This window comes from Pelodiscus sinensis, chromosome 15 (assembly GCF_049634645.1).
Source record: "Pelodiscus sinensis isolate JC-2024 chromosome 15, ASM4963464v1, whole genome shotgun sequence".
Taxonomy (NCBI): Eukaryota; Metazoa; Chordata; order Testudines; family Trionychidae; genus Pelodiscus; species Pelodiscus sinensis.
Window position 1 is genome coordinate 7,223,245 of NC_134725.1, and position 14,413 is coordinate 7,237,657.

General features: G+C 42.7%; 1 protein-coding gene across 5 annotated transcripts in view; it reads right to left on the reverse strand.

The window, feature by feature from the left end:
* The window catches only part of SPECC1L (sperm antigen with calponin homology and coiled-coil domains 1 like), a 129,284-nt gene that overhangs the window by 56,879 nt on the left and 57,992 nt on the right, over positions 1 to 14,413 (reverse strand). For all 5 annotated transcript variants that reach the window (XM_075897998.1, XM_075897997.1, XM_075897996.1 and 2 more), the window contains 4 exons: positions 11,712 to 11,785; positions 9,855 to 10,030; positions 6,061 to 6,224; positions 725 to 816 (listed from right to left, as the gene is read on the reverse strand). In XM_075897998.1, the coding sequence (XP_075754113.1) occupies positions 725 to 816; positions 6,061 to 6,224; positions 9,855 to 10,030; positions 11,712 to 11,785 (506 nt within the window). The remainder of the gene's footprint in view (positions 1 to 724; positions 817 to 6,060; positions 6,225 to 9,854; positions 10,031 to 11,711; positions 11,786 to 14,413) is intronic.

A 14,413-nucleotide genomic window follows, 5' to 3' on the forward strand; every position in this document is an offset into this window, starting at 1 on the left:
TAGGGGGAAAAAAGCTCTGGAATCTGTGCACACAGCGCATGTACACCTAATCAGAATGGACATGAGCAGGCACTCAAAGAAGAACCAATTATACTGGATTTTACATCTCTAGTCCTGACAACCTCTTTGGAAACATGGAGGGAAGAGAGACAGACTGCCTCTGTATCAAAGGCAAGATATGGGGAGAGGTTATTCCATGCTAACAGAATTGGGCTTTAAGGAAAATATATTTTTTTTAAGTACCATTAGACAAAAAGTGATTTTGTCCAGCTTTACATTTCAGACAATGGAGACAATATTTTATTACTATTGCCCACAAAAATCAACCCGTGTCTATGGAATAAAGGTGGACCCCATTGGTCTGGCATTCTTGGGACCTAACTGTTCCAAATGAGGGGATTTGGCAGACCAGGGTAGGTGCCTGTTCTCCTGACATGGGCTGCCACATGTTAGGATGCCAGCCTGCACCCAGCTGTCGCTCCAGGGTTGGGGCTCCCTGTTATACTGCCCATTCCCCCTAAACACATTCGGGAACTCAGCAGAATTGCTAGTGTCCCCTACAGCACTCCTGCATCACTGCCAGATGTCCCTGTTCCTGGGCTCTGTGGTCCAGGAACATCTGTGGTTGGTGTTGGACCAAGAAGTCCCGATTAAGGGAGGTACAACCTGTACCATGATGACTTTATGCACAATTCCTTTGACAAATACCATCACAAGCACTTACCTGCATAGGAGACACAGCAGCTGCTGGGGGTGTTTTCATGGGGCTTGGACCAAGAGGAGTGCGAGGAATTGCGGCTGTGGCAGGGCTTGGAACTATTGAAAAAATAAAAAGAAAGCCATCCCAAACATGGCATGGTTATCAGTCAAATGTAGAAGTGGTCATGTAACCACATATCAAGAAAATTAAGGACAGAACCTGACAAGTGTTCTGTTTGCTCATATTGTGCAGTGCTCATCTTTAGGAAAGCAACTTTCAAGTTTCAAAAGTGGGCCATTGGCTGTGTGCCCCCCTCATTCTCTCCTAACCTCCATATCTGGTCCCCCATTTTCCATCATAATGGTACCCTAATTCTCTCCCCCCACATGGTAGAAGCTCTCTGAACACACATTTTACCCACCTTGGCATATATTCCAACTCCACCATTCTAACTGGGTATCAGCATTTTCACACACTATTGGGAAGGGTAGAGCTAAGGTAAAAGGTATTATGTTGGAAGATGCTAACTACTGCCACCAACCAGTTATTTGATCTATAGACAATCACAGAGGTAATTGTGGGTCTGCTAACCAGATGCAAGGAAGTGAGTCTCCCCTTCATCTCCCCCCTCCATTTTCCCAAATTTCCGACAGAAGTGCCATCAACTTGTGTGTAAACCTGGTTTTGCTCAGCCAGTCAGCAGATTCCTTATTACATGACTAGCAAATGATGTGAATTTCTTACCAGAAGAACAGTATTTATTTATTTAATCAACACAATTTGTCTGAGCAATCAACTTTATCCAAAGCTACAGATGAGTAAGTTTTCTGCTGATTTACTCATGTTACTTCTTCCTTTTACTAGAATTTGTTGCACAACTATTATGAACAAAATCACTACCCGACCTCAACTTAGAACTGAGGAGACTGAAAGCAACGAAGACTAACACCTAACAGGGAGAACACAAATGTAGAAATAGGACTATCTACAGAATCTCCATATGACATAGATTATACTGAATCATATGAAAGGTTTTCAGGTAGCGAGTATGAAAGTGAATTGCCATTTACATTACATCTGTTTATATCACTCTGATAGTGCTAAGAGACCTTAAAGTGCATATAAAAGTAATTTAAAATGGAATTTACAACCACATTAAGGTCACTTACACTATCAGAGCAATTTAAACCAGTCTTAATATAAATGAGACTTAGGCCTTGTTTACATGGAGAGAGATAAGATCAAATTTATTAAGATTGATTTTCTAGTACTTGATTTTGGAAAGTCAAAAGTGTAGGTCTCCACTGCACACAAGAATTTGATATAATTCAACGTAGTGCATCCCCAGTCAGATGGCTACTGTCAACTTTGAGAGATGCAGTTCCTACATCCCCTTTGCATTCTGGGCTATGCTCCCCCTGCATGCTGGGTCCACAACTGTGCTGGGTGGTAAATATTGTCTGCATCCCATAATGCATTGGTCTCTCCCCCTCCCCCTTTGAAAGTAATGGCAAACAGTGTTTCTAAATCCTTTTTTCCCCCCCAATGCAGATGCCATAGCAGAATAAGGATGGAACCCATTCAGCCGTAAAGTATTATGGGAATCATATTAACCACAGTGTGCCTTATGCTGGAGTATATCCAGAGTGTATCCACGGCCAGCCAGAATGAAGACAAATCTCGGGAGGCCACAAACATACTCTTCTGCAAAGCACTTGAATTCAGCAACTGGCAAATGGGACTGGCATTTGATCCTCTCTACACTTGTTTTAGTGTCAAACAGACTGGTGGGATTGCAGAGTGATGCAGCTATGAGATGATTAGCAGTGACTGCAAAACTTTCACATGCATAAGGCCACTTTTTTCCCCTAGGCTGAAGCACAAGAATACCAGAATGAGACCCCCTCTGAGAAATGAGAAGCAAATGGCAATAGCTCTGCAATGCCAGAAAGCTACCCGTCAGCTGGGAACCTATTCTGAGTGGGAAATCTACAGTAGGAGGTGTTGTGATCCAAGTAGCCAAGGCAATCAATAACCTGTGTTATGGAGAGTAATGACTCTGGGAAACGTGCAGGACACAGTGGAGGACTGTGTCACAATGGAGATCCCTAACTGCGGTAGAGCAATAGATGAGATATACATCTTATCTTGGCACTCAACCACCTTGCTGAAGAATAAACTGCAAGGGGTACTTCTGATGCTGCTGCAGGCACTGATGACTCACAAGGGGCCATTTCACTGACACAGAATAATAGAATACTAGGACTGGAAGGGATCTCGAGAGGTCATAGAGTCCAGTACCCTGCCCTCATGGCAGGACCAAATACTGTCTAGATCAGTGGTCTCCAACCTTTTTACACCCAAGATCACTTTTAAAAATCTCAGAACAAGCAAAGATCTACCGCCCCATCCTTCCCCCACGACCCCACCCCTTCCTTGAAGCACCACACTCTTTATTCTCCTCCTCTCCATCACTAGCAATCCCCAGCCCTTATACACTCTACACTGCCACTTCCCCCCCCCCCCCCAATTCTTCTGTAGAAAGAGGTTTTTCCAACATTTGGCCTTTCTAGACTGGACCAAATGTTAGAAAAACCCCTTCTTTTGGAATCCCCCTTATTCCTTGTGGAAAGAGGAATATAGGGGTGACCAAAAGAACTTGTTTGCTCTTCTACTAAAAAAAGCAGAACAACAAATGCATCCTTGGATGCGGAAGAGTTTTTCTGGGATATCTCCGGAATCCTGAAAAACTCCTGCAGTCTAGCCATAACCTTGCTGGGTTGAGACAGGATGTGTGGGCTCTGGGGTGGGAATGAGGGATTTGGGTGTGGGAAGGGGTGAGAAGAGCAAGCTCTGGGAGAAAATCTGGATGAAGGAGGAGGTGAAGAAGAGGACACTGGCTCAGGGAGGAGGTTCCAGGCTAGGGAGTGTTGGGGTCAGATGGAGGGCTGTGGTACTAAGCAAGCCACAGGCTTGTGGCTGTGAGGGTGCAGGAATTTGGGTTGGGGTATATGAAGGGCTCAGGACAAGTATATGATAGGCTCAGATCTAGGGTGTGTGAGGAGGTGCAGGAGTGTTATGATGCTGTGGCCAGATGGGGGCTTGACCCCAATTGGGGGTTTGTTGGACAGGTTTCATTTTTAAATAAAATACTGTGTCAAACACAAAAAGTTTCTACATTGTCTTTATTTCTGAGAAGGGCAGGGAACTTATTTTGAGTCAGGGGGTCACTGACCCACAGAAAAGTCAGCTGGGGCCACACAAGGGAGATGAAAAAAACATCCTCTCAAAAAACCCCACAAGCCCCACTAATGTGGCCCGAACTCTGCTGGTGGGAGCAGAGGACATGCTACTGGGGAAGGGTGCTAGTGGGTGCTGGAGTAGAGGCAGAGTGCTGCGGTGGGGGCAGGGTTCTGCAGCAGGGCACAGGGGAAAGGGTACCAGTGGGAGCAGGGGCAGGGTGCTGGGGTGGGGACAAGGTTCTGCAGAAGGAACTCTCAGAAGTGGCGCGCAGCTGCAGGACTTCTGTCCACCCCGCAAGAAGCCGGCACTACCTCCATTTTCGCTGGAGGTAAGTAGTGGGGCTTCTTGGGGTGGAGAGAAATGGGCCTCATAATCGACTGGTTGAGCCCTCGCAACTGACCACTCGATCGTGATTGACTGGTTGGTGACCACGGGTCTAGACCATCCCTGATAGACATTTATCTAACCTACTCTTAAATATCTCCAGAGACAGAGATTCCACAACCACCCTAAGATGGTTGAGAAAGGTGCATGATGCATGTCTCTAAGAAATCCAGTCTCTTCAGAAAGCTGCAAGCTGGAACCTGATGTGCAGGGAGGATTCCTACTGGTCTCAAGACACATTAACAAGCTGTTCCAGGGAACCCCTGCTGTATAGGCACAATGGCTGCCAGAGATCACACCCGATATCCTTAACCCACTTGTTGCATGATTAAAAATGTGAACTCACCAGAAGTGACCTCCCCGACATCAGGGCCTGACTAAGACAGTCTAGGATGAGGGGATTGTCTGCCAAGTCATAAAAAGGTCCTGGCTGTCAGTGAGATCAGACACTCAGCTCACCTAATGACCATTTTTCTCCTCCTACTTATCCACTCTGTTCTCCATGCTGCTGCCCAAGGAATCCACGGACTGGCTAGGAAAGCTGATTAGGTCCTCCCTTCGGATAACATGCAGTTCATAAAAGCAGCACATTTGGGGTAATGACCCAGATCATTGTTTGCCTCCTTTGTCTTCTCATATGCCTGCCCATGCTCCATTATTTTATGAGACACTGCTGGGTTTCCCTAGCTTTATTTCTCATGAAAAGCAGGAGTTTTGAAATGGAATTTAATGGCCCTCAAAGTTGACAGAATGAGCTTGGTAGTGTGGACAAAGTATTTAAAAAAAAAATGACCTAAAAATTGTGGCTACATTAGCCTTAAACTTACTGTGTCGATCACCTGTTTACAACTGTGGCAATATGCTCACAGGGGATATAATTTCTGAAGCACAGTTATGTGTGATGCATTAATCAGTCTATGTAGACTCTACTCAATTTAATGTGCTATTTTAAGCACTGGTATAGTGCACTAGGAAACTTTTAGCACATACCAGATCAGAAGATGCATTATTTCACCACATAGACAAGCCCTATATTAACAACTCATTCTATGCACACACAAAAAATATCGTTAAAGTAAACACTAAGCATTTGTGACTTTTTGCTGTCCCATGTAAACTACATTCATCTTTGAAGGAGAATAAAGGCTATAACCCAAGTCCAAATTTTCAGAACCAAGACTTTAAAGTCAGTCTCTAAATTTAAAATGTCTCACTTCCTAAAGTGCCAAGTGCCCAATAGTTGCCACTGACATAGATGAGAGAGGTAGGGATGACACGCTTTTTTGGAAAAAAAAAATGGTTCTAGTCATTATATAGCTTCTAGGATGCTCATTTGCAGGCATTTATGTCAGTGCCTTAAAGGAAGTACTGAATATATCCCTAAGCTGGGGACACAGCTGAGTGTACAATTGGTATTCTATTCTTGCTGAGTGAGTGTGCTGAACAAAACCATCTAATGTTCAAATCACTAGGTAAGTGACAGTGAGGGATAGAGAACTTTCAACTCCTGGGGTTGGGGAAAGAGGATGAAGAGAAAGGGCAGTTACTTAACAATAATGTATTACCAGTAATGTAATTCAGTGTACGTGGTTTTGTTTCAGACAGCATCTGTAGGTTGCTATAGAGGTGTCACACAGCTGAATTTTGAAACAGCTAGAACATCTGCTGCGTACACATCAACATACAGAATCCCCAAACATTGTACAGCTGTAACACTGGCTGAAAATAATTACCTTGTGAGGCACTGTCGAAAGATTTGATTAGTGTTTTTACAGTGGGAGTTGGCTCCGAAGAAGTGGATGACCTGCGACTCAGCCCCATTCCTTGTCTCAGAGCTGCCAAATCCCTCTCTACAGCATTCATGTAATTGTATACACGGCCACGTTCCTCTTCCTGCCTGTAAACAAAAGCTAAGCCACCTTAGATACATCAGAAAAATATTTTATTTATGTCAAAAAGCACAGGCATTTAGCTTATAACTAACTTGTTATATTAACTACTTTTTGTTGTAATTTAGGTTTAGATTAATAATCAAATTAATTTAAATACTGACAACAGGAAGCCCGAAGTGAATAAAAAGCATTCATCTATCAAGAGTCAAGGTTAACTTTCTGGAAAACACGGGACCCTAGTCTATGGCAAATCTAAAGTTTAAAAACCAATCAGTTGGAAAATAAACACACCCTGTTACACCTATTTTTGAAGGGAACAGTTTTTTATGCCTGCATAAGTAAAAAAGTTCACTGCATTTTTTTTAGGGGTGGCAGTGTGTATGTTAAAGTTCACCACAGAATTGAGACTGAACTCTAGCTGCAAGCCAAAGGGACACTAAGGTTTTAGAAGGCAAGGGCCCTTTCAACCTATGTTTATGTTGATTATGACATTCACTGTCACTGTGATGGAGGATCGTTCTGTCTGGCAAAAGTACCTCCGCATGCCCATGTGGATCTGAGATGTTATTCATTGTCTCAGTTTCAGATCAAATACCATGCTAGCTACATTTTCCAACAGCAGCTACACAGTTACACTTCTTTTGGAATCTTAAAAGATTTTAAATAATCAATTTCAGCTATCTTTGACTTTTCTGATTTTAGGAAATAAATTACTAGTAGATTATTTTATTACGCTCTGCAAGTAACATGGATTTAGGAAGCACTTCTGAAATCAGTATCTGAGAATGTGATGTCAGCTTGTTTTCAAGTTAACATTTAGTAGAGGATTCGGTTACAATTGTAAACACTGATTCCAAGGGGGAAAAAAATCAGTTCTAGAGGACTTGCAGCTATAGCTTGGAACCTCTTTAGTCTGCAACTCTCAGGATCTGACCAGTGATAAACTACAGAATTTTCCAAACCACGAGAAGCAATATTGTCTAGCACCATTACCAACATTTCCACTTCTTAGAAGACATTTAGGGGTAAATTAGAGCTAAATGATAGAACACAGAGCCAGGACTGGTGGCTGTAAACAAACTTTATGGGACTTTGGAAAGCTTGGCCACTAGAGATCTACTTATCAGGTAGTCAACTACTCACTTCTTTCTCCCTTGCTTCCCTCCATCAGAGGCAGCAGGAGATAAGGAGGGGGAGAAGAGAGGCAGGAGCCAGGGCTTGGGGGGACCGGATTGGGGGAAGGGAGGGAAGAGCTGCAGTGTCCTGGAGCCAGCATGAGCAGGGACTGTTCAGTCCTGGCTTGCATCGGGCCCGGGAGATAACTGAGCTGCAGCTCTGCATTTTAAACGTAGTAAGAGCCCTCCTACATTTAAAATGCAGAGCCACAGTGGGGATAGTGAGCACTCCCCCCCTCCCCCCCATCAGCTCATTGAACAGCTGATGGAAATTCCATCCACTACTCTACTAGCTGATTAATTGCAATTAACATCCCTATTAGCCACATACGTTAACATCTAGCTAACTAAAATCATGCCAGGCCACAAATGTTCCCAGAACAGAGTGGCAGATTAGAGTGGTTTAACCTATAATACTTTTATTCTTCCAATATATTTTACCCACCAGGGTAGTGAGCTGATACCTACCTACCAACCAACCACCACCCGCAGTTAGTCTGATTCATTTCAACTTAATGAACAGATTTTCTACAGAAACCAGAGACTTGTCATGCAAAGTATAAATTACAAGCTTCCTATTTTGAACATGCAAAGATTAGGTTAGAAATATCTATCAAAAGTGGATGCTATAATATTTTGGGTTAAGGCATTAATCTCCTTATATTCCTGGTATGAGTATCTTCTAGGTCAGTAGTAATTGGGAGTTTTACTACCTGACAGACTATTCAAATTGGTAGCTTCTCTTGAAATTAAAGTGATTTGTCATCACCATCTAAGTCATCTCTTATTTTCAATTATATCCTTCTCCAATCTGCTTTCTACATCTTACATATATGCAGTACATATAAAATTCCACTACAAAAATTATTTTTTCTGACCCAGCTGTGGTGTTCAAATGTTCTTTGCTTATCAGTGTTAATTTGTGTGACACTTTAAACAAGGTTTTAATCATGGGAACATGTATAAACATCACAAACATAACTAACTGCTGATTTGTCCTTTTGATTCAGACTAGAGACTAACAGTTATGCAGACCAAACAACTAAGAATCATTAAATACAAAAATAGGAAGGGAACAAGAGGTGATCAAGTCCAGTCCCCTGCCCTCACAGCACGATCAAGCACTATCTAACCTGGTTTTCAGTACCTCCAATGATGGAAATTCCACATCCTCTTTATGCAATTTATTCAAGTGTTTAACCACCCTGACAGTTAGGAAGCTTTTCCTAATGTCTAACTTAAATCTTCTTTGCTGCAATTTGAGCACATTGCTTTTTGGCTTCAACACAGAGAGAAATAATGGTCAGGGTTCAGGTCGGGTATTATGTTTGAGCTATATGCGCTACTGATTCTTTGAATTTTGTGCTTTTTGAAAGATGCCGGAACAACATAATTAGGGTCACTGAAAAATTACTACTATAAAAAACTCTGCACTAGTTGACGAGGTAAAGGTTTATTACTGAGGAAAACGGACAGTAACTTCAGAAAATCCAAATTACTTGTTTCCAAAATGCTACAATTCCATTTTAGATAAGCATACTATATTACTTCTGTTCAATACACAAAAAAAGTCATTTTTTAAACAGCTCACTGTTGGAAGTTCATGGACTGATCTATGCAGTGATATCAGATTATTTTCTGATAGTGTAATTATTTTTTCCAAAAAATACCAAGTATTGGAGTAGCAACTATAACACTATGCTATACTGACAGTATAAAGTTAGCAAAAAAGATTATCCCATAGTCCAAAGAAACTGAACACTACATGTATGACTGGACAATCTCCTCTTCTTCTGAAACTGTCATTTGTAATATTCTAGTCTCAAATAAATCAATGCCATAACTAGAAATCAAATACCAGATGTGAGAATACCTAAGTTTTAAGCAGGTTGGTATGCCTATAATATTCCAAGGTTCACACTACCAGCCTATACAGGTTATCTAAAAGTAACCCTCTCTTGTAGAACTTCAAAGGATTTCTCTCTCAATTCAAGCTACAAGTTAGATTTTAACATCTTTTATATGATTAGTCTATGGTCAAAAAACAAACCTTTTCGTTTCTAATTAAGATACACTTGTGTTTTGCTCCTCTAAGAAAAACAAATTTTCAATAGCACAGAAAAGACAAACTGCTTGCTTTCCCTGCCCTCTTCAGGGAGGCTAAGCTCAATTCATGGACTCTTAAAACAGACTAAACTATCTTTTGTGTGTGTGTGCCAAAGTGTCAGAACTGCTATATATCCTCCACTGCAGAAAAGTAGTCAAGGAAAATAAACAACCCCCCAGAAAACATCTTTCAAAATTGTTCCTAGAAACATACCAAGAGATCTTAGGCTGAAATTATCTTGCCTCAAAAGGATAGTCTTGTTTTGACTTTCAACAGTGACAGCTAAGAAATTAACATCTCTAATCATGTAAAAGCAATATAAAAAACACAACTTCCAGTATTCATTAACATACTTGCGTGACTTTATTTCTTCCAGCTCTTTAGTGAGCTTTTCATTTTTCTCCTGAGACTCATGCAGTCTACGCTTTAGGTCTCCTATCTCCTCTTGGGCCTCAGATTTTATATCATTTGCTATGACCACTGCAGTCTGTAGATCAGCTTGGAACTGACGCCATTCTGCAGACTCCTCCTATAAATAACCAAAACTTTAAAACAGCAGCAACAAGGATGCTCAAATTAAAGAATTATCCTGATGCAAAGTTACATTGAACTCGGAGTAAAAAAATTGAAGTGGGTGATAACAGTACTCGACAGTCCAAAAGTAACACACTAAAGCAGGCATGTCCAAAGTCCGGCCCGCAGGCCAATTGCGGCCGGCGGTCGGATTTAATACGGCCCCCACTCCTCCCGGCTCCCCAGTGCTCCTTTCAACTGGCGCGCGCAGTGCAGCGCGCCGCTTTGGGCTGCGCTGCCGCCACCGCCGTGGTCCTAGACCCTGCCCTGTAGGGCACGTCCGCAGCCCCGCTCCCCCGCTTGGCTGCGGGTTCGCCCTGCCCCCGGGCCGCCGTGAGGCCAGCGTGCCCTGCGCTCTCCGATCCCACGGGACCTCCGCTTTGGGGCTGAGAGTGCGGGGACAGCCCCCGCTTCCTCCCCCTCTCCTGGCTCCCTGGCGCTCCTCTGAACTGGCGCGCACAGTGCGCCGCTTCCGCTGCGCCGCCGCCGTCCATGGCGGCCGCTGCGGTCCTAAAGCCTGCCATGTAGGGCACGTCCGCAACCCCGCTCCCCCACTTGGCTGCGGGTTCGTCCTGCCCCCATGCCGCCGTGAGGCCAGCGTGCCCTGCGCTCTCCTGTGCTGCAGTCCAGATCTCAGTTTCACCCTTCACATTAGTGTAGGCAAGTTTTTTTTTTTCAATTGAGATGAATACATTGTAAAATCTCAGTTAATGTCAGTTGGTCTAAATCAGTTATAAATATATTTGGACACAACATGTATAGTTGGTGTTATGTTCCTGTTCATATTTTTTCAACTTAAAAGTTGATAATATGTAATGTACTTTACAATGTTCCTGACATATATTTCAGCTTCCTGGATTTTTTTTCATCTGGCCTTCAGATATGAAAGGCAGAGTGATTTAACACCTGTTTAGATTTGTCATCCATGTGACGAAACGAAAAGTATGCCGTTTGCAATAAACTTTGCATAAAATAGTTAATTTGCATTTAATTTTAATGGTTCAAAGAATGTCAGGCAAAATGGTCAGCCCTCACGCATGTTCACTTCTTCAAATCTGGCCCTCTTTGAAAAAAGTTTGGACACCCCTGCACTAAAGCAACAAAGCTTAAATATGAAGATAATTTCACCAGTAATCCACTGTGGGGTTTTGGAGCAGGAGAACTGAGGTGGTCCTAAATTTTTTTTAAAAAAGAAAAGTAAAAGAAAAGATATCTATTAAGTAGTAACTGTATTAACAAGACATGAAAATGTAAATCTGTCCAAATACAGTTTAATTTTATAGTTAATTCTTTAATGATTTAAGTAAACTTAACCCAACATTACATATTTAAGTCCATCCTTGAGCTGAGGCACCTCTCCCCAGAATTCTAACTGCTTTTAAACACACAAATATTCACTTCCCCCAATTAGTAAAAGTGATCAGCCCTGTGGCACCTTGGAGACTCGTAAAATATATCATCATGAGCTTTTGAGGATAAAGCCCACTTCAGATGAGTTGGAGTAGAAATAACCGAAACTAAAGGGGGGGAGAGAAAAAGGGATGTGTGCGCGTGTGTGTGCATGCAATGAACCATCCTTATGGTGTCCCACCCACCTCTTATGGGAATTGCACACTGGATCATAGGTGTTGACCTACCCGGAGCCTCCGGTGAAGAGTCTTTATTTCTCTTTCCATGTCATGCTTTTGGTCCTGAAGTTTTTTAACTGTATCTGGAAAGACAAGTCAAATCCACTTTAAGATAACACATTACTCAGTGATTTGTCTATGAGCTACTGAAGCCACGTACGCATTTAAGACTTCCTCGTGAAAATGCCACTTTTATATTTTTCATAATTAAAATAGTTTGATTATGAAAGATATAAATTATCAGAGGGGTAGCCGCGTTAGTCTGAATCTGCAAAAGCGACAAGGAGTCCTGTGGCACCTTATAGACTAACTGAAGTGTAGGAGCATAAGCTTTCGTGGGCAAAGACCCACTTCGTCAGATGCATCAATAAATTATTAATGAATGCCTATGCATGAAGTTAATAAAATATGCATTCCTAAAAATGGGTAGTTAGTGTAACCTAGCTTGATAGGATTATTATTCTAATCTGTCTGACAATGCAAAACATTTAAAAAAATACAGCCACTAAAATGTTACCTGCAAGGAAAGCACAATGACATGGGAGGATGCTGAATATTTTGATGCCATTAACCTTTACAATGGGCTGGTATGCAAAAATGAAAATAAAACCTGTGTTACCTTCAATACTATGGGGACTAATTTAGCTACAACTATTCAAGAGAGATCTTGGAGTAACTGTGATAGTTTGCTAAAAACATCCACTCAGAGTGCAGCGGTAGTAAAAACAAAACAAGGAACCAGGATGTTAGGAATCATTAAAAAGGGACAGAGAATAACACAGATATCTTATTGCCTCTATATAAAACCATGGGATGCTCACATCTTGAATCCTATCCTTTTGAGGCATATATGAGTACAGATGTGGTCACCTCATCTCAGAACAGATATATTGGCACTGGAAATTGTTCAGACAAGGGCAACAAAAATTAGGGGTTTGGAATGAGTCCCATATGAAAAGATTTAAACAAGATTTGGACTTTTTCACTTAGAAAAGAGGAGACGGGGGGGGGGGGGGGGAGAATGGAATACAATAGGTCTATAAAATCATGACTTCTGTGAAAAAAGTGAAGAAAAGTTATTTACTTATTCACACAATATAAGAACTAGGGGGTCACCAAATGAAGTTAATAGGCAACAGGTTTATATAAACAAAAGGAAGTTTTTCTTCACTTAGCACAGTCAACCTGTGGAACTCCGTGCCAAAGGATGTTGTGAAGACTAGGACTTTAACAGGGTTCACAAAAGAGCTAGACAGATTCATGGAGGTTAGGTCCATCAATGGTTAGCAGCTAAGATGGGCAGGAATGGTGTCCCTAGACTCTGAAAATGGATGACAGGAGAGGCATCATGTGATGGTTACCTGTTGTGTTCCCTCCCTCTGGGGCATCTGTATTGGCCACTGTCGGCAGACAGGATACTGGGCTAGATGGACCTTTGGTCTGACCCAGTATGGCCATTCTTATGTTACCACACCTACAGATTCACACTTCAATTTCCTGCTGCAAGACAGCTGCAATCAGAAGGGACTCCCTTGTTATTTCAAGAGGAATCAAAAAACTCCAATTCTTGTTTGAGAGAAGCATGAGGGGCAAACATAACAGTATATTCAATGAGATCATAAGATGCTCACTCAAATATGTCAGCAACTACACAAAGGGTATGTAGTTTGACCACCACTAATTCCTAATCTGGCGTCTGACAGACTGACTGCTGTGATTATTATTCATTTGTTGCTTTATTCAATGCACAAGAGAACAGCATGATTGATTATTCCATTCTTATAATTGAGTAACTGATGAAGAAAGACATGGAATACATTTCTCATTCACTACCACTTCACTGATCCTTGAATCTTGGGTGCACATTATTTCTGTGGTATTGTATGCATATGCAAAGATGCAGAGCCCCTTGATTTGTAGGACCACCATGATAGATCATGATTTTAAATTCAGGTTTATTATACCAAGAGCAGTTATGAAGCAAATATCTTGCATTTATATTGACAGTGCTCTTCCTAATGAAGGGTGCAGACATCCAATGCAGTGGTTTCCAAACTTTTTTATACTGTGGACCAGCAAACCCATTCACAAATAAATATGCAATTATCAAATAAAATGTTGCTTGTCTAACACGTGGTGGGCAGCTGCCACGGCAGAAGCAACTGTTTAGAGCAGCTTTGGGAGCCAAGGTACACCCTGGCCCCTCTCAGCCCCCTAGTGCCAGCCCTAATCCCTAAAGTCCCCTACCCCTCGACTCCCCACCCAGCACCAGCTACTGATCCCAGAGTCCTCTGCAGTCAACCCCCACCCCAGTGCCAGCCTCCCATCCTCAGAGCCCCCCAGTACCAGCCTCCCCCCACCATCCTAAAGCCTCAGCGCCAGTCCCAGGTCCCTTATAGTCCCTCACCACAAGACCCCCAAGTGCCAGCTCCTGTTTCCAAAGCTCCACTGCACCCAACTCCTCCAGAACCCTCTCCCAGGGCCAGCCCTACCCCCATAATCCCGCACTACTAGCCCTGCTCCCAGAGCCAGTGCCCCACCCCAGATGCCCCTTCAATATCAGTCCCCATACCTTTTAGAGTCCAAACCTCTTACAGCTCCCCAATACTAACACCACCCCCAGATTCCCCTCCAAGCACTAGCCTCATTCTCAGAAACCCCCAGTGCCTGCCCCCCTCCCAGCTGAGCACTTCTGCCCAGGTCACAGCTGC